This window comes from Elephas maximus, chromosome 17 (assembly GCF_024166365.1).
Source record: "Elephas maximus indicus isolate mEleMax1 chromosome 17, mEleMax1 primary haplotype, whole genome shotgun sequence".
NCBI lineage: Eukaryota > Metazoa > Chordata > Mammalia > Proboscidea > Elephantidae > Elephas > Elephas maximus.
The window spans coordinates 16,950,632-16,973,633 of NC_064835.1; the positions used below are offsets into that span (position 1 = coordinate 16,950,632).

The 23,002-nt window shown below is 44.4% G+C and overlaps 1 protein-coding gene across 1 annotated transcript; it reads right to left on the minus strand.

The window, feature by feature from the left end:
• Window positions 1–352: 352 nt before the first annotated feature.
• On the minus strand, window positions 353–22,276 carry ZNF202 (zinc finger protein 202). The gene is made up of 7 exons (XM_049857115.1): window positions 22,178–22,276; window positions 9,773–10,270; window positions 8,878–9,088; window positions 8,408–8,496; window positions 6,768–6,897; window positions 6,097–6,216; window positions 353–5,561 (listed from the first exon to the last, which is right to left on the minus strand). The coding sequence occupies exons 2-7, from the start codon at window positions 10,172–10,174 to the stop codon at window positions 4,567–4,569; spliced, it is 1,947 nt and encodes a 648-aa protein (XP_049713072.1). The 5' UTR covers window positions 10,175–10,270; window positions 22,178–22,276; the 3' UTR covers window positions 353–4,566.
• Between the last annotated feature and the right edge of the window lie 726 nt (window positions 22,277–23,002).

The following is a 23,002-nucleotide window of genomic DNA, read 5'->3' on the forward strand; positions in this document are numbered from 1 at the left end:
TAAAACACCCTTTTCCTTTACAGATTAGAAAGTAGCCTAGTCTGTGCTGACTGGCTTTTTTAAGGATTCCATCTTCCTCTTTCTACCTGAAACCCCCATACTGTGTGCATTAGTGAACACACACAGAGGGACTGCACATTATGGGATGTCCTTACTTTTGCTGCTCTGGCAACCATTCCTTGTTTCTTCATGCTACTAAATATAATTAACAAATTTGATATCTAAAAAGAGCTCAGATCTTCCCAAAGGAGCAATCATTTTATTGCACTCCCAAGGAGAGGTGCCAAAGTTTAAGGACATTGTATTAGTAATTTTGCCAAAATAAAGGTTAGAGAGTATCTTAGTCATCTGGTGCTGCTATAACAAATACTACAAGTGATGGCTTTAACAAAGAAGTTTATTCTCTCAAAGTCCAAAAGGCTACAAGTCCGAATTCTGGGTACCGGTTCCAGGGGAAGGCTCTGTCGGCTTTGGAGAAAGGTCCTTGTTATCAGTCTTCTGTTGGTCTGGGAGTATTTCAGCACAGGAACCTCAGGTCCAAAGTACACGCTCTGCTCCTGGCACTGCTTTCTTGGTGGTATGAAGTTCCCATGTCCCTCTGCTCACTTCTTTTATATCTCAAAAGAGATTGGCTTAAGACACTATCTAATCTTTTAGATCTCATCAATATAACTGCCACTAATCCATCTCATTACATCATAGTGACAGGATTTAAAACACATCATAGGGAAACCACATCAGGTGACAAAATCATAGACAATCATACAATACTGGGAATCATGACCCAGCCAAGCTGACAGATATTTTTGGGGGACACAATTCAATCCATGACAGAGTATATGGATAGGACCTCACTTTTTAGCTATTTTAGTTTTTTCCTCTCACATAAGCTGGATCGATGGATTGGTCAGCCAACAATACCAGAAATATAAGAAGATAGAAAAAAAATTATATTCTTTTCTCCGAAAAGAAAAACAAACAAAAAACTTATCATTGAGTGAATCTGACTCACAGCAACCCTACAGGACAGAGCAGAACTGCCCCCACAGGGTTTCCAAGGCTGTAATTTTCAAGGAAGCACAATGCCACATCTTTTTGCCACAGAGCAGCTGGTGGGTTTGAACTGCTGACCTTTTGGTCAGCAGCCAAGCACTTAAGGAATCTAACAACAAGGCTCCTTACACTTTTCTCAGGTAGAGTATTACTGTGGCTGGAGAGATACTTTGGTCAACTGAGGGAAAAGGTAGAGGTAAAACAACATAAAAAGTATTGACGTGGAAGAGCATCACATTATTAATCTGCCCTGCATGTTATCATCTAGTATTTCATAGACCAGCTTGCTTCTACAATACCATCTTGGGGCCCCCATTAGCTCCTTTGTGTTGCTGTCCTTCCAGGAGCCTGGTGAGTCAAAGATCTGTTTGCTTTCTAAAAAAATTTATTTCCTTCAACTCTTCCAGGATGATCTGGAGGCTGCTGGGCTGACCTGAGAGTCTGGAGCAAATGGTCTCTGCCAACTTTGAAGGACTCGCAGGGACATTTTCTTGCTTCACTATCCTGCTGCTGAATGGAATGCATTCTTCTATCAGATCCACCACTTGAGTTGGGCTTTGGACAAGGAGGCAAGTTTTTTAGCCTGCTTTGGTTCTAGTACTTTGATATTAATCCAATTTAATAAATTCTCAGGGAGTTCATCCTAGTTCCCTTGATTCTGCTCTGGAGTTTGAGGTTTAAATTCCAGATAATAAAACTGTATTTTGCCTTTATTGTCTTTGCATATTCCATCTCTTAGAACTTTGTAGGGTAAACAACAACAAAAAAACTCAGTGCCGCCGAGTCGATTCCGACTCAAAGCTGAATATTCCTTGGGAATTCCTGTATTATCTGGCCAAATACCATGTTATCAGTTTAACTGAATACCCTTAACACACCGTTTCATCAACCTAGAAACGCTGTCATTTAGTAGACTACTCTCTCTCTATAAAAAGTTGGTGTTGATTGTGACTCATGGTGACCCCGTGTGTGTCAAGGTAGAACTGTGCTCCATAGGGTGTTCAGTGGCTGATTTTTAAGAAGTAAATCATCAGGCCCTTCTTCCAAAGCACTTCTGGGTGGACTTGAACCTCCAACCTTTTGGTTAGTAGCCGAGCACATTAACTGTTTGCACACCCAGGGACTTCTGGATTACTCTTTAGCTTCCTCCAAGTATCTTTAAAATCCTTTTTCACCTTCAGAAACTTTTATTCTTCATATAGTATGCCAGGATTCTGTTAACAAAATTCTAGAGGGGACCTGTTATGAATGGTAAGGGCTCCAGCCTCACCTCCCCATGGTCAGCTGTACTGCTTTTTACTCATCATTCCAGGTTCCTTTATTGCTCCCGTTGCTGCAAACTGTGGTCCCGTTTGTGTTCAGATTTGGGGGACAGCATGTCCCTCTAGGAACCTCAGAAAATATAGTGTATTTACAAGAGGCCAGTGACTTAGTGTCAGCGTATGAAACTGTGTGCGTAGGGGGGATTTTTTCCTCTAGAGATTTTTTTTCTTACTGCAACAATGCAGATAGGGAATACAAAGTCAACTTGTTCTGCACACCTCAAGTATTTTATTGACTTCCATAAATGGTTAAGCATGAGCTAGGAGGCATTATCTTTTGAAGCTGTGACATTTCACCAGGACACATTGTGCTTAGGCCACAGATCTATGGTTGATTAACTGCATATTAGGGCAACCTCTCCTGCAAACTCCAGGCTCAGATCTTACCTCAGGTTGCATATATTCCACCTGTGGCTCCGCTAACAAGCCTAAGCTTTTTCTATCCTCATGGCAGACTACTCTCTACTCCCAGGTTACTTTGTGAGAATACATGATTTTCAGAAGCACAAAGAACCTGTGGCCCTGGAAAGTGAATGCATAAATCGTAGAGTCCCAGAAAACAGGGCTACTTGGCTGCCAGTGTTACTTTTTTTTAGACGTGTATATTTCCAGAAGAATGGCTGAATGGTATTAAAACCAAGCCAATCAATCCGAAGATCATTACTGACCAATGACAATTTCCTTGTTGAGCTGTTAGGGGTGGCGTCTTGTTAACCCATCTTCCTCTAGTGTACACGGACACAGAATGGATTGTGTAGTAGAGAACAAACCAGGCACAGAAAACAGTCTCCCTTCTCATGCTTTAATCCCATATCCCGTGCTCCATTTATGGAGGACAGTCTCCCCAGTCCTAGCCACACCCACTGTCAGAGCTGGTGAGGTTCATAATTATTCAGCCTCACCCCCATGGTAACCTCTATCAAACGACAGAGATCCTTGGGCCGTCATGAAATACTACCAAGTTCTTAATTACATGAAAATGAAACCACATAAAAGCAAACAACACAAATACATGTAAGCCATTGACTCCTGGTATGCTCTGCAGGTCCCAGGTGTGGAGGTTCAGAATGTTCGCTGGATTCAGAGAACTGAGGCAGGGATGTCAGCGACTGGGTGTCAGAATAGTCTCAATGGCCCTGGCCAGCAGCTAACAGCTTTTTCTTAATTTTTCATAGTTTGATCTCATATCTTCTCCAGTTTTCTTCATGTAAATGTGGTGACCCAGTCGATCATGATTCTAGTGCCTTTGTAAGCTGACACTGTCCCCAAATCCCCTCACAAAACCCATGTGAAGGGTGGGGGTGGGGTGGGGTAGGGTGGTGGGGCAAGCGGGCTTGTGCATATGTGGGAATGTAAATAACCTCATGATGATTTAGTTATGCTTTACTGGCGCCTTCAGTCTGAATGCTACATCTCACTTTTAGAATAAGTGCCAGGGACAAAACCAAGACACTGGTAGAATACTAGGGAGGCGAAAAATGTAAAAGTCATTTAACAGGGGTAAAAAAATAAAACAAAATGCAAACCCACAAAGAAACAGAGGATGCTAAGTCCTCCTTTCTTGCAGTGTCTGGCCCAGCACCATTTTGACAGCAGGTAAGGGAAGAGCTGAAAAGGTCCATAAGCAGCAGCCTTAAGACTTTCACCCATCATACGCCTCTCCCGTTTTCCCCAGCATCATAGGAAAGTGCATGGTGAGCAAGTGAATCGGACAGGGAGGGATTTATACAGTTATCCCGCAAATGTGCAGCAAAGTCATCGTGACCCAGATCTCCTGTCTCGAGTCCAGGGCTGTGTGCTTTATTTAACCATGAGCTCAGTAAGGACAGACACCTTAAGGCTGGTCCCTTACCAAACCCAAGGGGTTGTCCTTGGCCACTTTAAACTTGAGGTTGTCAAGTAGTCTTTAGGGTATGTAATAGCCTATTTTTTGGAGAACAAAGTAACTACAACCTCTTAAGTCTTCTAATTCTCCTACTCTGTACCCATGAAGCAGAGGCAGGAACACTCCAGTCAAGAAGCAGCCTCAACTCAGGTTGTACTTTGGGCAAAATATAGCCTCAAGCTGTAGAAGCAGCTCTGCCTGGGGTTTTTATTTAGTCATGGGAAGTCTCCCAGGCTGACAAGAGGGCTTCACCTAGCTCACCCTTAGGTAAGGGATGACTGCAGATCTCCTCACATGGGGGCCTAGCTAAGGGGTCTTTTCCGAGTGGGTCCTTTGATGCCTGATTAAGTGGTATCCTCTGCTGAAGCTTTTTCCACAGGTAGGGCACATGAATGGTTTCTCACCAGTGTGTGTTCTCTGGTGCCTGACGAGGTGGTCCCTCCGACTGAAGCTTTTCCCACATTCATTGCATCGGCAGGGCCTCACTGACGCATGTCCTCTCAGGTGCTTGGCAAAGGCTGAACTGTGGTTGAAGCACCGTCCACATTCGCTACAGAGATAGAGCTCCTCAGCTGCATGCGTTTTCTGGTGTGCCAGATATCGCCTGTGGTCATGGAAGTCCTCGCCACACTCTCCACATGAATAGGGTTTGCCTCCCAGGTGGATCCTTTGGTGTGTTGTTAGCACAGATTTCTGGCTGAAGCTTTTGCCACAAATAGTACAGAAGAAGGGTTTTTCTCCTGTATGTGTCCTTTGATGCCTGACAAGGTCTGAAGTCCAGCGGAAGTGTTTCCCACAATCGTCACATCTATAGGGTTTCTCAATAGGCGGAGTTCTCTCAGCCTGTATCAGTGGGGAGGTCTCATCCACATTCTTCCGGTTTAAGGGAAATTTATAAGAAGTGCCCATCTTGTGAATCTTCTGGTGCCTGGCAAGATGTGAGCTGCGTGTGTAACTTTTCCCACACTCCATACATTTATAGGGTTTCTCTCCTGTGTGAGTTCTCAGATGTCTAACAAGGTGGGAGTTACAAGTGAAGCTTTTTCCACATACAGGACAGTCGTGATGTCTCCCTAACAGCGGGTGAAGAGGCATGGTTTCTTGGAGATTCGTAAAACTATTAACTTGAGAAGTACTTGTACCAAATCCACTCTCATTAAGTCTACCTGGATTATCCTCCAAGACTATTTCCCAATCAGGAGTCTGGTGAATTTCTGGATCTCCCAAAATAGACCTCTGTAGATCCTCCAAACTCAGATCTTCTTGCTCAAGATAATCTTCTTCATCTTCACTCTGATCTCCTGTAGAGAGGGGAAAAGGGACAATTACAGAGGCAGTAATGCCTTCCACGCAATGGATAAATGTTTACAAAGTGTGAGAGAGCAAGGCAATACAGAGAAAACATATTTCATCATTGTAGAGGTTGGGAAAACAGCAAATAGTCAACTGAATGTCTGCTACGGGCCAGGCACTTCTTATACGTTATCTCATGCTGTCAACTAGCCTTAGTACAGAGGATTATTACTATCCTCATTTCACAAGTGCAGTGACCGACGCTCATGGGATTAAGTGAAATGCTGAGTAAAATGGTATAGCTGCAATTTCAAAAGTTTGGTTTTCCCACCCGCCGTTGCAAAGTACATGTCCCTTAAAATGTGATGGAGGGGTGAAGAAGAGGAAAAGATAAAAGAAGAAGAATTTGGTTTTCAGGAGGGGATAGCATAATGGTGGGCATGCCAGAAGAACCAATGAGAGTGGTACCTACAGGGAGAGAGAAGCACTGACTAAGACAACTGCTAACTCAGGGTGGGTGAGATCCCCTTCACCATTCCTCACCTGTGTAGGTAAAACTCAGGATTTCTGTCTCTTGAGGCTCTTGAGGCTCTTGGATATCTGGGACCCAAGACTCTTCCTCTCTAACCTGGGAGATCTCATCTAGCCTGGGGATTGGAAATGCTGCTCAAGAGAGGGAAAACAGGACATCAAGACTGGTTCAACAGGTCCCTATGTTTGGAGCAGATCTTTTTTGTTTTGGTTAGAGCAAATATACAGCCAGGTTAGTCATCAGATCTTCAGTCCCTTTAGGCTGAGCACCTCTAGCCAAATACTGCCTATCTCTTGCTTTTCTTATTTAAGTATTTTCACCTGCAACTCAATAATTATTCTACTGCAAGTGTTACCCTCTTTTCCCACATTCAAAGTTAAGTATACTACCTACAACTTCTGGCCCTGCTTATTTCAAAACTCATATGTTTACAGCAAACATTTCTATACTAAAGTTTTAATATTATAGCTTTATTTTATTAGGCACGTCCAATGACTTTCCAAGATTTTCTCTCCCTTCAACTTGGAAGGATACCTTCATTTTCTGCAGCTAATCCCTCAGTATCACTGGGGTAGGCATGGAGGAGTTCAAAGCATGCATTCTAAGGTCTAAGACCCTCAAGATCTCCAACGAGAAAAAGACCTGTGCTCAAAACACTGTAGAAACATCTGAAGTTCCTTACACAGAGAGACCACAATTCCACAGTCTTCTTCCAAGACGTATTCTCCATGGAACTCTTTCTGTGCTGGATCCAGGTCACTCCACTGGTCCTGGGAGAAGCATACAGCCACATCCTTGAAAGTTACCAGTCCCTGAAACAACAGAAGCCTTCATTCAAAGCCTGACGCTTCCTCTAACCTCATATTTTGTTCCTGGAATAAAGGTCACAGGTTGAGGCAGAATGCACCCAGGAAACTAAAGGATCTCAAATGGACCATGTGGCTTTCTTTCAGGAAACCTGTGTTTTATCCTCTGTTGCTATTTCCCAACTTTCTTCTGCACTGGCCCTACTCCTGTTCCCTGCAACCCAACTGCTTTCCCTCCAAACCAGCCTATGTTCTTCTTCTTTAGGGTATTGTTTAAAATACAAGAAGAGTCTTAAAAGTCATCATTCGACTCTTGATGGTTTCATGCTACCTACATTTCCTTAAAAATTCATCTTTTCTAGGAAGCTTTCCCTAACTGATGCTATCTAATCACTCTTATCATTTACAGTCTACATAGCATAAACATGAACTGTTTTTCTTCAGCTAGATGATAATCTCTCTGTGAACAGGGATGACTTTTTTTCTTTTTCTCCAGTCACATGGCTTAGTGTCAGGGCTCTGCACAGAATGTCAGGGGCTGACTGAATGCAGACCACTGGGGAGAGAATAAACCACCACACAATTTCAGAAATTCCTTCTGTGGTATAGTCAGTTATTCTTACAAATGACCGCTAAATTTATTCTTAAAAAAAAAAAAAAAAGCCCTCATTCAGTAACTTCAAAGTTGTACTACGGCGGCACAAGACGATCCCATTTTTTAGTCCCTTTGGTGAGTGGCAAATAAAGAGGCTTTGGAGGCTGAAGAGTCACTGAGGTTACTATAATTTATCTCACTGGATGTACTTCCAGGTACCTGTAGAACTGAGAACCTAAACTGCCGAAAGGAGTGCATATTTGCATCCTGTCTAATCTGTTTAGCGCATGACTAATGCCCCATGGTTCTTTGTGATGGTTAAGTTTATGTTTCAATTTGGCTAGGCCATGATTCTCATTGGCTTGTCAGATATTATGTAATCATCCTCCATTCTGTGATCTGGTATGAGCAGCCAATCAGTTGAGAGGGGAGTTTCCTTGGGGGAGTGGCCTGCATCCAATATATATAGATATTCTGGCAAAGCTTGTCCTCTTTGGATCCTGCATCTGAAAATCACCCTGATCTCTGGTTCTTGGAAAGTGAGCCAGCCGCCTGCTGTCTGATCTACAGATTTTTATATTTAACAGTTCCTGTAGCCGCGTGCACCATCAGCCTGTCTGACCTGCCAATTTTGGGTTCATCAGCCCCTGCAACCATGTAAGTCAGAAGCCTCCAGCCTGACATCTGACCCAGAGATTTGGGACTTGCCAGCCTCCACAAGTGCGTGAACCATTTTTTTGAAATAAATATCTATAGGGTTGCTACGAGTCAGAATTGACTTGACAGCAATGGGTTTGGTTTTTTGGTATATATATTTATACATATATGTACATGCTTCACTGATTTTATTCCTCTAGAGAACTCAGCCTAAGACATCCTCCAAACACCTCCTCTGTGGGATAGAAGGAAACTAGGGCACACCTGTGATAGAGCAGTGAGAAGGGCCACCATCTCTGGGTCTCTAGTGTTCCTCTCTTCAGGAAGACCTGGGTCATGGAGCACGTGAGCCTCTAACGAGAAACAAATGTGGAGATCAGCAATATGCAGTGCACCCTAATAACTGAGTAGTCCATCACCTCTGGTTGGGAGTAGCACCAACTTCTCTTATAGGACTCAAAAAACTGGACTAAGGGTAGCTCAAGTCATCCCAAACCCTACCATCTATAACACTAGCAGAATGTCAAGAGAATAACCAAGAATATTACTGCCTAAGCTTGGCCCTGTTTATGGGGGACTCTAGCTGGTACTGTGTCTCCTCTCAACACCCTCAATTCTGTGATTTATTCTCATTTACAACCTACCCAGCCTCCTCTGGCATATAACTATCTCCCCCCCGCCCCCCATCCCCCCCCTGCCGCCCCAGCAGCCCTCTTTTGGCTAGTGTGTCCCACCGCTCTCCTGCAGGGGCTGGAACTCCTCTTCAGAACCTGGGCTCTGCTCTTCCGGTGCCCCCAGATCTGGGCTCTGTGTGGTCTCCTCATGGGATTCCTTGGGGGTTGAGGTCTGTACAGGGTCCTGCAGCTCACTTGGTGACTCGGGCACTGCTCCTAGATGTACTGACTCCTCTGACAGGACTTCCTGGCCATGAACATGGACGGTCACCTGGGAATAATTCCAACATCCAGTCACCATGGAATCTGGGGGAAGGTTCTGGCTGTCATCAGGGCTTATTTTAGGAGGAGCTGCCTATAGAAAAATTCCTGGAGGGTTCCAGATGAGGAGGGGAACTCTAGTTCCACTGGGGGATGCAAAGAGGAGTTGAAAGTTGTCCCTGTCAGGACAAGGTAAGGGACATGCAGATATGGCATTACTTCCTCACTTCTCGCAACCCTTGCCCCTAGTCATCCAGGGCTCTGAGGTACCCATCTCTCCCTTTTCCACCCACAGCTCTCCTTGTTATTTGCTTCCATACCTTACCAACCTGGAAGGAGAATCTGTACCTGAGGGTCTATGAAAGCCCCTGAGGAAGCCACAGAATTCTCTTTCCTAGCAACCTAGGGTTCAACATCCAAAGAAGGGAAAACCAAAGCCTTGACCCTTAGGTGGCTGAGGCCCTACAGATGGGCTCTAAGCAGGTGTTTCAAAAAATACAAAGTCACACACTCACATGGGCACACACATACATCCCTGCCCCATGGGGCACATGGATCTCAGTACAACCCAAAGGCAGAGCCAATGAAATGTAAACGATGACTTATGGGGGCCTTATAACCCCTATGCCCAAATCTAGCCTTCCAGCAAATAGGCCCCCTCCACATCACACAGATCAGGACTCCCCCTCCTCACCCACCGCCTTGGTCTCCTGGGCTGTTTCTGCAAACCCTCCACCAGTGTCACTGCCTCCTCTCCACTTTCTGGCCGCTGCCCCCGCACCCAGCTCTGCAGTTCTCCAGGCAGGACAGTAAGGAACTGTTCCAGCACAAGCAGCTCGAGGATCTGTTCCTTTGTCCGCCTCTCTGGCCTCAGCCACTGATGGCAAAGTTCTCGGAGTCGAATGAGAGCTTCACGAGGACTTGCTGCTTCCTGGTAGCGAAATCGTCGGAAGTTCTGGTGTGAGGTCTCAAGTACAGGGTCATCTCTCTGTAAGATGGACTCTGACCCACAGGTGAAATCATCTTCCAATTTCACCATCAGAATTCCCTCTTCTTCCCAAAGGTCCTGGTCCTCTGGTTCTAAGGCTGTAGCCATTTTCTGGCTCTCTGCTGATTTCACACCATCTAGAGCTCACACTGTCAGCAGCCCTGTTCTCAGGCTGGGCACCTGCAGAAAATTCTTCCAAAGGACCTGGGGGAGAGATGGAAAGACAACAGTGTAAGCATGCAATTCTACACAGAGATACAAGTTCTGAGTTCAATCATATCCTTTACCCACACTTCCTCAAGCTATTAAATCCCCTTTTCCCTATCCATTTGTTGTACACATATCTGGCTGAGATAGGGTGATTCATATCTTGAAGCTATGTTCCCCTGCCCCTTGTCCGGGGCAAGGTACACACCCACAGAAAAATACTGCCTTTCTACTCATAAAATCTGTGCACCTAGAAAGAAAATGGCTAGGAAAAAGAACTCTCATAATGAGCTGTTAAAAAAAAATGTGACACTGGCCATGGCAACTCTGACATTTGAGGGGTGGGTTATATGAGATAAGGAGGGGAGGGAGCCACTTACACGGTGGCTGGCACATAAAAAAAAAGCACATAGGCAGACAAAAAAAGCATCCTTCCTTTTATTAAGACATCTTTAATTGAAGGAGACAGTCCCTCGAATTCAAATGTTCAAATGTAAACTCATGAGTCTTAACTCCCAAACCCACTCCTCCTGCTGGATTCCTGTCTTGGCTAGGATTATCACTTGTTAAGTAAATACTCCTTTGTAATTGTTGGATTCAATTTTTATTCCTCCCCACTGCTTATAGCTCATTAAGCCAATTTACCTCCTAAGTCTCTAGATCTGTTTCCTTTTCTTCCTTCACAAAGACGCTTTAGCTTGAGCCCTGTTATCTCTTGCCTGGACTCCTGCCATAGCTTCTTAACCGGGATCCCAACAGTACTTAACCACGAGCAACAGAAATGCCTATGCAGCTTTTGCGAAACGCAGTTAACTCACATCATACTTTTGGACATTCAGATTCAGTCAACCTGGACAACTGTATCTTTAGAAGTACTACATGTGTGGTTCCGATGGGCATCCCTGATCGAGAAGCACTGACAGTGTGCCAGGTTAAGAGTGCGAGTCCTGAAGTCAGACTGTGTGGGTCTAAATCCTGGTTCTATCATCTATTAGGCATGAGACCATGGGCAAGTTATTCTCCCCATGTCTCAGTTTCCCCAGCTAGAGAATGGAGGGAGTAACAGTATCTACCTTACAGAGTTACTGTGAGGATTAAATGTACTTGTATCTGCAAAAAGTTACTGAAACACCAATGTTAACTATCATCTTTCTAAATTATAGTTCTAATCACACCACTCAAAGTTTAAAAATAGTAACTTCTTAGTGTTAATAATTACAAAATCCTTGACATGGCACATGAAGTTCTTCACATCAGCCCCCAATCTGTTTTTCAAGACTCATAACCTACCCTTTTCTCTGTGTAGTCTAGCTATAATGAATGGATCGCTGATCCCACTACAATGGGGTGATTTTTTCAGGCCTCCATCTCCATCTCTTCTTCTGCACAGAACTCCTTTTCCCCCGACCATTGCATGGTGTTCCTATTTCTTCTTAACAGGTCCCCCCTTTTTCATTCCCATGATTTATAGTTTAGGTCTTTATCAGTTCTCATCTAGATTACTGCAACTGCCTCCAAATGTGACCTACTGCTTCCAGATTTTGTTACCATCTATCTCACGTTAGCACCTGAATGAGCTTGCTTGGCAAATCTGGTCACTCTCTTCCTTATTCAAGATCCTTCAATCACTCCTGTCTTGTAAGTGAAATATAAACTTCTAGATATTATACACTAGGCTGGCCTTCATCTTGTATTCTCTTTCAAGCACCCCCATCCCCCCCACACGTACGCATGCAAACCACGCAAAAGTGCTGTGCTCTTTAGCTTTTGAACACTCTTCCCTTTGACTCCTCACCCTCCTTTAATGTTAAAGCTTACTTATCCTTCAGGATAGCTCAGGCTTCTTGCCTTACTTTTTCTTTGACTGACTCCACTCCCCATACCCTTATACACAGTTAGAAATTGCCTGAGGGCTTCCAGAGCCACCTGGGCACATCTCTACCACAGCACCTGTCACGTTACATAAAAAAAAATAGCCATTCTTTATCTTTCCTGACAAAGTTGTTGAAGTCAGGGACTGTGCTTTTCATCAATTTCCAACCTATTGGAAACCCTAGTGGCAAAGTGGTTAAGTGCTATGGCTGCTAACCAAGAGGTAAGCAGTTTGAATCCGCCAGACACTCCTTGGAAACTCTATCGGGCAGTTCTACTCTGTCCTATAGGATCGCTATGAGTCGGAATCGACTCGACGTAGTGGGTTTGGTTTTTTGGTTTACTATAAAGAGCACAATAAATGTGTTGGGATGAATGTACCTCCACTTTCAAGTTCACTTCCTACTTTAACTAGAAAAAGCAGCCTTTTTCTCCATTATGTTTCTAGCCTTTTTTAATTCATCAAGTCTTGACAATTTTACCCTCTTTCAAATTCATCCATCAATTCATCTCTGCTGCCACTCCCCTTAGTTAAGCCATCATGACCCTCTACAATGTACTAATAGGAACTTAAAAAAAATGACCATACTGTCAGCACTGGCACATAACAGACAATTTATGCTGAATGAATGATTTGATTCAAGTTTCATGATTAGTCTTGTCCCCCTCCAGGCCACTCTCCACATGCAGCCTGAGGGATCCTTCATTTCCTTTTTCGTGCTGAACGACGATTGCCTAAAATCCATCTTCAAGGTTATGAAATCACTCTTAACGTACTAATCTCATCTGCTGTTGCCCATCAAATGAGTTTAATTTCAATGACTATTATTCCTTTATTGTCTTTCACATCTCTTTTCATTCATGCTCCCATTTTACATTTTCCACTATCCTCTTAATCATTTATAAATTTTTTATTTTAGATAGTTTCATAATTCCCAGATTATCATGTGTTAATTTTTCTACCTGTTGAATCTTCTCTACCTCATGGTGGTTTCTTTTCTCAGGTGTTTGTAATTTTTTATTTTATGTTCATCTTCAGTGAGAGCCCTAGGCTTTAAGTGATCCCTTTGAATGGAATTTCATTTGCTTCTACTTTTTTTTTTTTTTCTACGTAAGTACTAATGGTTTCAATGTTCTTGGATCAGTTTTTGTGCAAAGGTCTCAAAATGTTCCTAAATCATGCTGATAGTGTATTTGAACCTATACCTACAAGATGCTTTTTCCTTATCCAGTGCAACGGACAGCCTACCTCCCTGCACTTTTCCTGGGTCAGGAGGCAAAGCTGCATGGAGAGGATAGCTCTTCAAGGCTCCTGGCTTTTTGCAGGAGGCTCAATTCATAGCCCCACCCCCAATCCCTACCAGCTCCCCAAGTCATATCTCCTTGTTGGAACATATCTCCTCGTTGAATGCATGCCGTAGAACCCCAAACCTTAGAAGCCTTACTTAGATTTGAAATTCTGGGCCATGGTGGAGTCAGCTTACTCTTCGAGCTTCTATTTCTTGCCACCTCTGGCACCTATACAATTACCTTTAGTTCTTCAGAGGGGGGAGAAAAAGGGAAAGCTCGCACATGCAAGAGAGACAGACAGGTGGACATAGGCATTTAAGAATGGGCAGAACTCCCACCCACACTAGCTCCATCGGTGATACTGCAGGAAGGTCTGAATAGTGAACTTTCTAAAAAAAAAATAAGTTCACATTGTCCTCGGGATAAACTTTAAACTCCTTAAAACTCGATTCCCAGGGTCCTTCAAGACCTAGCCTCTGCCTATTCTCTATTCTCCCAAGACTCTTTCCATTACACTCTATACTTCAGTCATTCTAACCTTTTTCACTGATCTTGCAACATTTTTTCAAACTGTGGATCACAATCCATTAGTGGCTATGAAGCCAATCTAGTGGGTCACAAATACCATTAAAAAAAAAAAAAAGAAAGAAAACCCCAAAACCAGAATGGAAAATATCAGTGTACTAGATGTAAGAATAAACTAATGAAACTGTGGCTTCAGTTACATATCTACAAATACGTCTATTAAGTTACAGTGTAAAACGTGTATGTTACCACAGTAGAAAGGATGAATGCCACTGCTCTAATGTGCTGTTCTGTGTCTCTCTTTTCTAAACCCTCACTAGATATTCACTCTGCCTGGAATACCCTTTTCTACCCCCTACACTTGGCTAACACTACTCATCCCTCAGATCTGGTTTTCCCAGGATGCCTTCCCTGATTATGTTATGTTTCCAAAGGAACTTGTACCTTCCCACATCACAGCATGCATCTGTATCCGTTCTGTGTGTGTAGTAACAATTTATTGTACATCTTGCTGCTTAACTCAATGGACAATAAAGTTCTTGAAGGCAGGCACAAGCAGCACCCAGCTCAATGCGTGTCACACAATAGGTAGTCAACACATATTTGTTGAATGAATATAACACATTAAATTTTAAGTTTGCCTCTGGAAGAACAGAGACTATGTCTTATTAATCCTTACTCATTCATTTGTCCAGTAAACAATGTGCTGGGGAAGTGAACGACTAAAGGAAAAAACAAAAAACACCATTTGGAACATTGGGAGACTGGTTTTCTGGGTTTGAAGGCTCAGGACCTTAGTCTCATTGACAACTCAATCAATTGCCATAATACAGTTCACAAAATTCACCTCCTGCATCCTAGTGATGTGAGTAATGCCTGGGGTCTTAAAGGCTTGCAAGCAGCTAAGATACAATGATTGGTCTCTACTCATCAGGAGCAAAAGAGAAAGAAGGAAACGAAAGACTCAGAGAAAAAACTAGTCTATAGGGCTTACAGCCTACATGAGCCACGGCCTCATCTATCCTGAGACCAGAGGAACTAGATGGTGCCCAGTTACCACTATCAACCATTCTGATCAGGGCCACAATAGATGGACCCTGATAGGTCAGGAGAAAAATGTGGAAGAGAACTCAAAATCTTAAAAATTCCAGACATACTGAGCCAGTGGAGACTAGAGGATTCCCTGAGACTACTGCCCTGAGATACTCTTTAAACTTTGAACCAAAACGATCACCTTTTAGCGAGGTAACAGACTGGCACACAAAATAAAGGATATTATCTGTGAGTACAGCGCTTCATTAAAAAACCATCTACATGAGAGCAATAGGTCAACAATTACTCTAAAGCAAAGGTGAGAAGATAATAGACCAGGGAAACCAGAGTACTAGAAATGGAACAACCAGAATTAGAGAGAATGTTGACACACCATGAAAAATGTAACTGATGTCACTGAACAATCTGTGTAAAAACTGTCAAATGGGAACCTCATTTGCTGTGTAAACTTTCACCAAAAAAATTAAAACAAAGCAAAAAACATAGTTTGAATTGTAAGCAAAACAGGATACACTTAGTTGTTCCCAAAGTGATGGAACCACAACTCATCGCAAAGAATTGTCAGGTTACCCTGGGGGTAATCCAAACGCTAGTGACACAAAGCTGTGCATTAAAAAAAATTCCTTTAAAAATGTGAATCAACTTTTATAAGCACAAAAGCGACATCAAGTAATTCAATACAACTACAACAATAATTGGAGCCTGGTGGCGCAGTAGTTAAGAACTCTGCTGCTAACCATAAGGTCCGTAGTCTGAATCCACCAGCTGCTCCTTGGAAACCTACAGTTCCACTCTGTCCTCTAGGGTTGCTATGAGTCGGAATCGACTCGATGGCACACAACAGCAACGATAATAATAACTTATCCAGACAAAGATTCCTGATCCCACTCCCCTCCCTCCTGCAAGGCTGGGGGAGAAGATGGAATTGAAACATAGTCCCAGCTTAATGAAAGACCTCTGTGAACTTAAGTCTGAGAACCACTTCCCCGTGAAGCAGCCTAGAAACCCTCACTGTTCTAGAGTAGCACTAGGAATCTGTGGATCCTATAAAGTCTGCATTGACAGAGGGCTCCTGGCCTCACAGGGCTTTACTCTCCAAAGAAAAAAGAACATAACAGTGCCACATAAAACTTGCCATCTTCAAATGCTCTTCAAAAACCATCAACGGAGATTTGTCGCCTTTTTGCATTTAGTTCAGCAACTGAGGAAGACGAGGTGAGGGAATACAGGCCAGCGACAGAGGAAATGAAGTAGGGAGAGGAGTCCTTGTTGGGTAAGGAATGGGAAGAAACTGGGGGCACTGTTGTGCTGTGTAATGAGCACTGGGATTAGGTGTCCAAAGGTCCAAGTTCCAGCCTGAGATGTCCCCAAGTAGCTGGACCTGCCCCAAGGGCTTCCTGAGATAATGTACACAGGGGCCCTTGTAAAGGGTAAAACACTCTGCAGATCACCAATCTCCTCACTCACCAGATCATCTGAGATCTCTGAAAGCTTTACAAACTTAACATGTTCTGTGCAGATGTCATATATTGGAGACAGAATATGGATGTATTTTTATTCCTCATCTACAATGTACAGGATGTGCCACACCCCAAGTCTGCCTTCAAATTTGCTGCCCTTTGCTCCATGTCTGTCCTTGGACGGGTTCCACAGTGACATACCAAAACGGAACAACAGAACCCTACAGCGAGAACGTGAGGCAGGCCAGGGAGGGTAAAACGCTTGGTCCTGGAAGACACGAAAGCAGCATCTACAGAGATGCTCAACAAGCCTAGGACTGGATAGGCCCTTCGAGCCAAACTCCTGAACCCCAAATAAGTGTGTGTTCACAGGACACATGCGGCAGGAGTGGGGAGGAAATGTGGAGACGTAAGACTTTCTACAATCCTCGGTCCCGCTGTCTCGGCCCCTCATCTGAAGGTGTCACACGCCAGGGAAGGCCCTAACTCAAGCTTCTTGATGGGAACAGAAAATCACAATGAAAAGGTATCTGATTCTCTACCCTAAAACGTTACTAGTCAGGGTGATCTTCCTGGACCCTGAATGGCAAAGTTTGTAGCAGACATCATCTACCTAAAGGAGAGATAACATTTCATAGCAGTCTGCTTATTTCTTGGCAGATAATTAATCTTTAGAACAAAACAGTGATCGGAGAGTTTTAGGTCATTATAGTTATTTAGCAGATATCCCTTCTGGAGCCCCTGGGTGATGCAACCAGTTAATGCACTTGGCTGCTAACCCAAAGTTGGAGGTTCGAGTACACCCAGAGGCACCCTGAAGGAAAGGCCTGATGATGGACTTCCAAAAAATCAGCCACTGAAAACCCTACAGAGCACAGTTCTACCCTGACACATGGGGTCACCAGGAGTCAGAATAAACTGGATATCCCTTCCAGTCCCATTCTTATCTTTTACCCTAATGCAGACCAATATCTGAAAATCTGAATATGACTACTCTCTGGGGTTTGCCAGGACCTTGCAACAGTTCCTCTCGTTGTAGAATAGAAACCAACTAATAAAAATCATCAACTGCTCTTCTCCAATGATGTAGTTGTTTTTTAAGACTAAAGATTATCCCAGTGTGATTCTTTCATTTCTCCTGGAAGGGTGATCTCTTTTATCTTTACTGTCCTACATACAAATGTTTTTCCATGCTTTCCATGTAAGGGTTGAGGGCTTTGGAGTCCAGGGTTTAAATCCCTGCTGTCACTTATTTTTCTAAGCTTCAGTCTCATCTTCAAAATGCGGCTAACCTGACCTACCTCACATGGCTGTTTTAAGGAGTAAATAAAATAATATACAGAAATCACTAGGCACAATGCCAGGCATATGGTAATCAATTCTGTTTTGTTTCCTTTCCTTCAAGCTGCTTTAAATCCTTTTGGGAAGAAGGCAAGATTTAAATGATAAAAAGCAAACAATCCTTTATTTCATAATCACAGAAAAATAAAAATGTACTCACAGAAAACCTTAATCTGTTTACGTTACATCATAAGTTAAACCAAAGAAGAGTCCTTGCTTTGAAGTCACTTATAAGCTAAGATAAGGGCCTTGGAACACAGGCTGGAAACTCAAAATCAGGTTCTCCTGCCAAAGACCATATTAGCAGTGGTTCCACTTACCAGTCTCAAAGTTCCCCTCCCTCCCTGCAACTGGGAGCAGGCCACCGGAGGCAAACCCAGTTAGTATACACAAGGAGTTCCATGAAAACCCAGAAGGCAAAACAAATGTAGGGAAATACATTCCCTGCCTTTGGTCTCTAACATACCATGGTATGTTCCACACCATGTTTAAACACTATTTCTTTAAAATATTTTTGCCACTTCTGTTAGATCCAATGTAAGAGTCATGTTTGAGTAGGAAAGGGGAGAAGTAGCTCAAAGCTTGCTACAACAGGGGAAGGCTTTTGAAGAAACAGAGTAAACTGTAGAGAAGGGGAAGATACCAAGAAAAAGAGAGAGGCCGAAGCAGTGGGTGGTGCAGAGAAACCACTGGAAGTTGATACGTAAGTGTCTTTTGGCCTAAAAATGCATAGACTTTGTGGTTAAGAACTTCATTGAGGATAAAGAAACACTAAAATGTAAAATGATTTTAAAAATCATAAAATTAACTTTATTTCCAATTAAATGTTTTTCTATAGTTACGGACCACAGGTCTAGGAGACAGTGCTCATAGTTCTGCATACCTTTTAAAGACGCGGAATTCTGGACAAGTCACATCACCTTATCCCTAAAACAAGGATGATTATCCACCGAAAGGCACAGAACTGGATCAAATCCTTTGAGAAACCATTCAGCTTTCTGACAGTGATAAAGGAAAAGCTTGAAAGGGACATGTAGGATAAACAGCTTCTTTATTGAGTACTTAAACTACAATATATCAGGCTAGGACCCTGAGAAAAATTTTGTTCAAGAGTTGAGAAGGGCTAGAGGCTGAATATAGATTTTAAGAGGCCAGAATTCAATATCTGGCGACCATGATCATACTGGTTAACATGATCATACTGGTTAACCTCCACCAGGAAACCAGGCTTTTTACTTGAAGCGGTATTACCCAGAAGTGGCTATTGGGTCAAATATGCCTCAGTTTAAAACAGAACATCACAAGCTAATCTGATGGGGGGTGGGGAGCAGCAGGGTGGTAGGGCATCAAACCTACCACCCACCTTGATGAGGGCAGCAGTTCTCATTCAGAAGCCAGACTTAAACTAGATGTATTCTACTCCTACAACAAACATGGCCAATGCCAGTTACACAGTATAACATTAACACAGCCTGACCTGAGGTGAAGGTATGGCTAATTAAGAACAACAGTCAATCCAAAAGTTGTTTACTACGTTTTTAGCTTAATAATAAACAGATGTTGTCAGACTATGCCTTCCTGTGTCCAGGTGACTTCTTCTGGCTTTGCCCAAGGCTACCTTGCTTATGATGAGATAAGAGATGGAACCCTCAGCCTGCTGGACCAAAGGAATCTAAGGAACTCCAGGTTCCCACCCTAGGACGAATCACATCCAAAGTAGAAGTAACCCCAAGATACCATTTTTGTTGTGGGCACAGTTTAGCTGTCAGTACCCCACTAGACTGTTAACTTCCTGAGAGCAGGGGTCTCTTTATTCATTTGTATATTCCCAGTGCCAAGGACTCTGTCAAACACTTGGTGGAAAAGGTGCTTAATAAACATGTGTTGAATTTGGGTATTGAAGAGGCACTGAAATGTTGTAATCGGTGAGTATCAAGGCTTCTGGGTAATAAACCATCCACGGTGAAAGCCACAGGAATTGGGCATTAGCATTCATTCCAATGTCTTGGGGAAAATCGGCTATATCCCCCTTTACTGTGTGGCAAATGATTAGTGGAGAAAAACTTCAAGGGATGGAGCTCCTTCATTCCACAAACATCTATTGAGCATCAATTGTGTGTCACACACTATTCAAGGCGCTGGGCAGAGAGAAATGAAATAACAAGTCTCTAATCTTGAGGGGAATTTTAGCAATACTATAGGGTTGCTATGAGTCGGAATCGACTCGACGGCAATGGGTTCGGTTTTTTGGTTTAAGGATTCAGAGCAAAGAACCTAGAATATGGGTGGAACCTAGAACACAATCAAAATGGGAAGCTCCTGTCAAGAGAGTTAAGAAAGAAAATCAAGGGAAAATTTCTCAAGTGGGAATATTAAATTTGGTATAAGATAATGTAGTATTTGGAGTTCTTTTAGAACATCTTTATTTTTTACAAATGAAAGAACTCAGAACTAAGAGATTAAAGTACCCACTCAAGATCATATTACTAGTTCCCAGGACAGAAATACTTAAACATGGGTCTTCTGATTCCCAAACCGCTGCAGTGTTTATGGCAAAAGGTGTGCTGAAAGGCAGTGGCTCTCAAAGTGAGGAACTCAGACCAAAGGCCTCGGCACCTCTGAGCTTGTTACAAATGCAAATTTTCAATCTGCACCCCAGACCTATTAGCAGAAACTCTGGGAACAAGTCCTTCAGGTGCTTAAAAGGAGCCCTGGTGGCACAGTAGTTAAAGCATTTGACTGCTAACCAAAACGTCAGCAGTTTAAAACCACCAGCCAATCCGCTGGGGAAAGATGTGGCTGTCTACTTCCATAAAGATTTACAGCCTTGGAAACCATATGGGGCAGTTCTACCTGTCTTACAGGGTCACTGGGAGTCAGAATCAACACAACGGCAATGGGGTTTGCTGGCAAGAGGACAGCAAAAGCAAGAGAGCCCAGCACTGTCTCTTGTTCTACGCCTGCGTCGTATTAACAGAAAAAGAAAACAGTGTCGTAAACCTGTAACTTGCCTCATCTGTATAGTTTGTAATGCCCAAGAGTCCCTCACACTGTAGTAAACTTTACCGTGCCCTTGAAATGATTGTTTACTGCAATACAGTGCATAGGCGAAGTGCAAAAGCATGCACAGCTGCAGAAGAAAGGGGACAGGATCATGAATTCCAGGTGTTTGGCCCTAGGAGAAAAACGCCTTCCCTCCCTCCAACTCTGCCCACACTCTTATCCTGGGCAGTCAGAGCAGAAAGCTATCCAAGGCCAACGGCCGTAAACCCTCACTGTTCCGTCAACCCTTCCGTGGCTACCCAACGACCTTTCAAACGTGACTTTCTGGATCCAGGCCCGTGGGGCAGCCTGGAAGAGTAGTTGGGAGGAGGGATGAGGGACCCCACCAGCATTCCTTGTGGTTTCTGTGTGTGGCTGCCCTGGGTGGCACCTGCAGATTGTGGACAGCTGAACAGCAACACTTCTAAGTCCAGCATTTAAACGACAGCCTGGATGTGGTACTGCTCCCCGCAAAACCAAGGTGGTTCAAGAAGAGCTGGGCCTCAGAGCCTCCCTCAGGGGAGGCAAGTACAGAAGCCAAGACAGACAAGGCAATCAAAGCAACTAGAAGCCGAGAACATCCCACACCCAGACACTGTTGGGAGAGAACACAGCATAACCATGGCAAACAAACTAACTCGCTTTCAGTCACGACAGATAGAAGCCGGAGCCCACAGACTCCTGCTGAGGGTACTGGTGGTGTTCAGAAGGGGGGCCAACCCTGGCCGTTGGGAGTAGGAGGACAGGAGTTGAACGTGGAGACAGTAGCCACTGGCTCGGGGGAAGCTCGGGGTCTGTCAGAGTGGCAGCTGAAAACCACAGGCCAGGTGGTCTCCGGAGCACAGTCTGACCAGGGCTGAGAAGATCACGGGTGAGCGTATCTGCCTGTGTGCCGCAGAGGGGGTTGGTGGTGGAAGGAGATGGGGCTTGCCGAGAAGGGAGTCCAGGATGGGAGGACTCCTGAGCAACCTGATAAACGGGATGAGAAACGGCTGCGGGAAATACGGGGGCCTCGGCACTCCTCCCTCCGTCCCGGGGGACAGTTGGCGCGGAAGCACTAGGAGGTACGGACTAACTGCATTTCTGCAGGCCTCAGGAGAGGGCGGAGGGAGGTGGCTGGAAAGAGAAGGAAGCTTCGAGCGCCATCCGTGTCGCCGGAGGTTCTGCCTCCAGCCACCAGGAAACCACGACGGCGCGGCCCCCTCTCTACACCGCCGCCCCTTCCCTAGGACAGCGCGATTTCCTTAGGCTCTCGGGGGCGAGGTCTCCGGCCCTCTCCCTCCTCCCATGCCCAGCCCCGCCCGGCCTCCCCAACACTCACGGCTCGGCAGCTTTGGCGGCGCCTCCCCTGCCCCGGCTTCGCCCCCACCCACTCCCGGCAGCCGCCGGATCCGAGCCGCGCCGGGCCTAGCGGGTCGGAACACGTGGGGCCTTTACCCCCGGAAGCGGAAGCTGCTGCTCGCCCTGCCTCCTCTCGGCGCTGGAGCCTTTCTAGGCACTGGGAGGTTTGGTACTCTCTATGTGCCTTGTATTGAGCAAATGGACTGCAAAAGACCTCTTTGAAGTGTTCAAAAGCAAGGATATTACTTTAAGGACTAAGGTGCACCTGACCCAAGCCATGGTATTTTCAGTTGCCTCATATGCATGTGAAAGGTGGACAATGGATAAGGAAGACCAAAGAAGAATTGATGCCTTTGAATTATGGTGTTGGCGAAGAATATTGAATATACCCTGACGGCCAGAAGAAGGAATGAATCTGCCTTGGAAGAAGTACAGCCAGAGTGTTCCTTAGAACGGAGGATGCTGAGACTTCAGACTTCATCTCATGCTCTGGACATGTTATCAGAAGGGACCTTTCCCTGGAGAAGGACATCATGCTTGGTAAAGTACTAGTTAGGTGCGTCAAGTCGGTTCAGACTCATAATGACCCTATGTACAACAGAACGAAACGCTGCCGGGTCCTGGGCCATCCTCACAATCGTTTGAGGCCATTGTTGCAACCACTGTGTCAGTCCATCTCATTGAAGGTCTTCCTCTTTTTCGCTGACTCTCTACTTTACCAAGCATGATGTCCTTCTCCAGGGACTGGTCCCTCCTAATAACATGTGCAAAGTATGTGAGATGAAGTCTTTCCATCCTTGCTCCT

What these genes read in the sequence shown, in the direction of transcription:
- ZNF202 (XM_049857115.1), bottom strand. Translation starts at nt 10,174, where the DNA reads ATGGCTACAGCCTTAGAACCAGAGGACCAGGACCTTTGGGAAGAAGAG. An exon ending in CCAGCCCCTGCAGGAGAGCG is followed by an intron (nt 8,497 to 8,877) that starts GTGGGACACACT and finishes GTTTCTCGTTAG; the next exon opens with AGGCTCACGTGCTCCATGAC. An exon ending in CCTGAGTTTTACCTACACAG is followed by an intron (nt 5,562 to 6,096) that starts GTGAGGAATGGT and finishes CCCTCTCTACAG; the next exon opens with GAGATCAGAGTGAAGATGAA.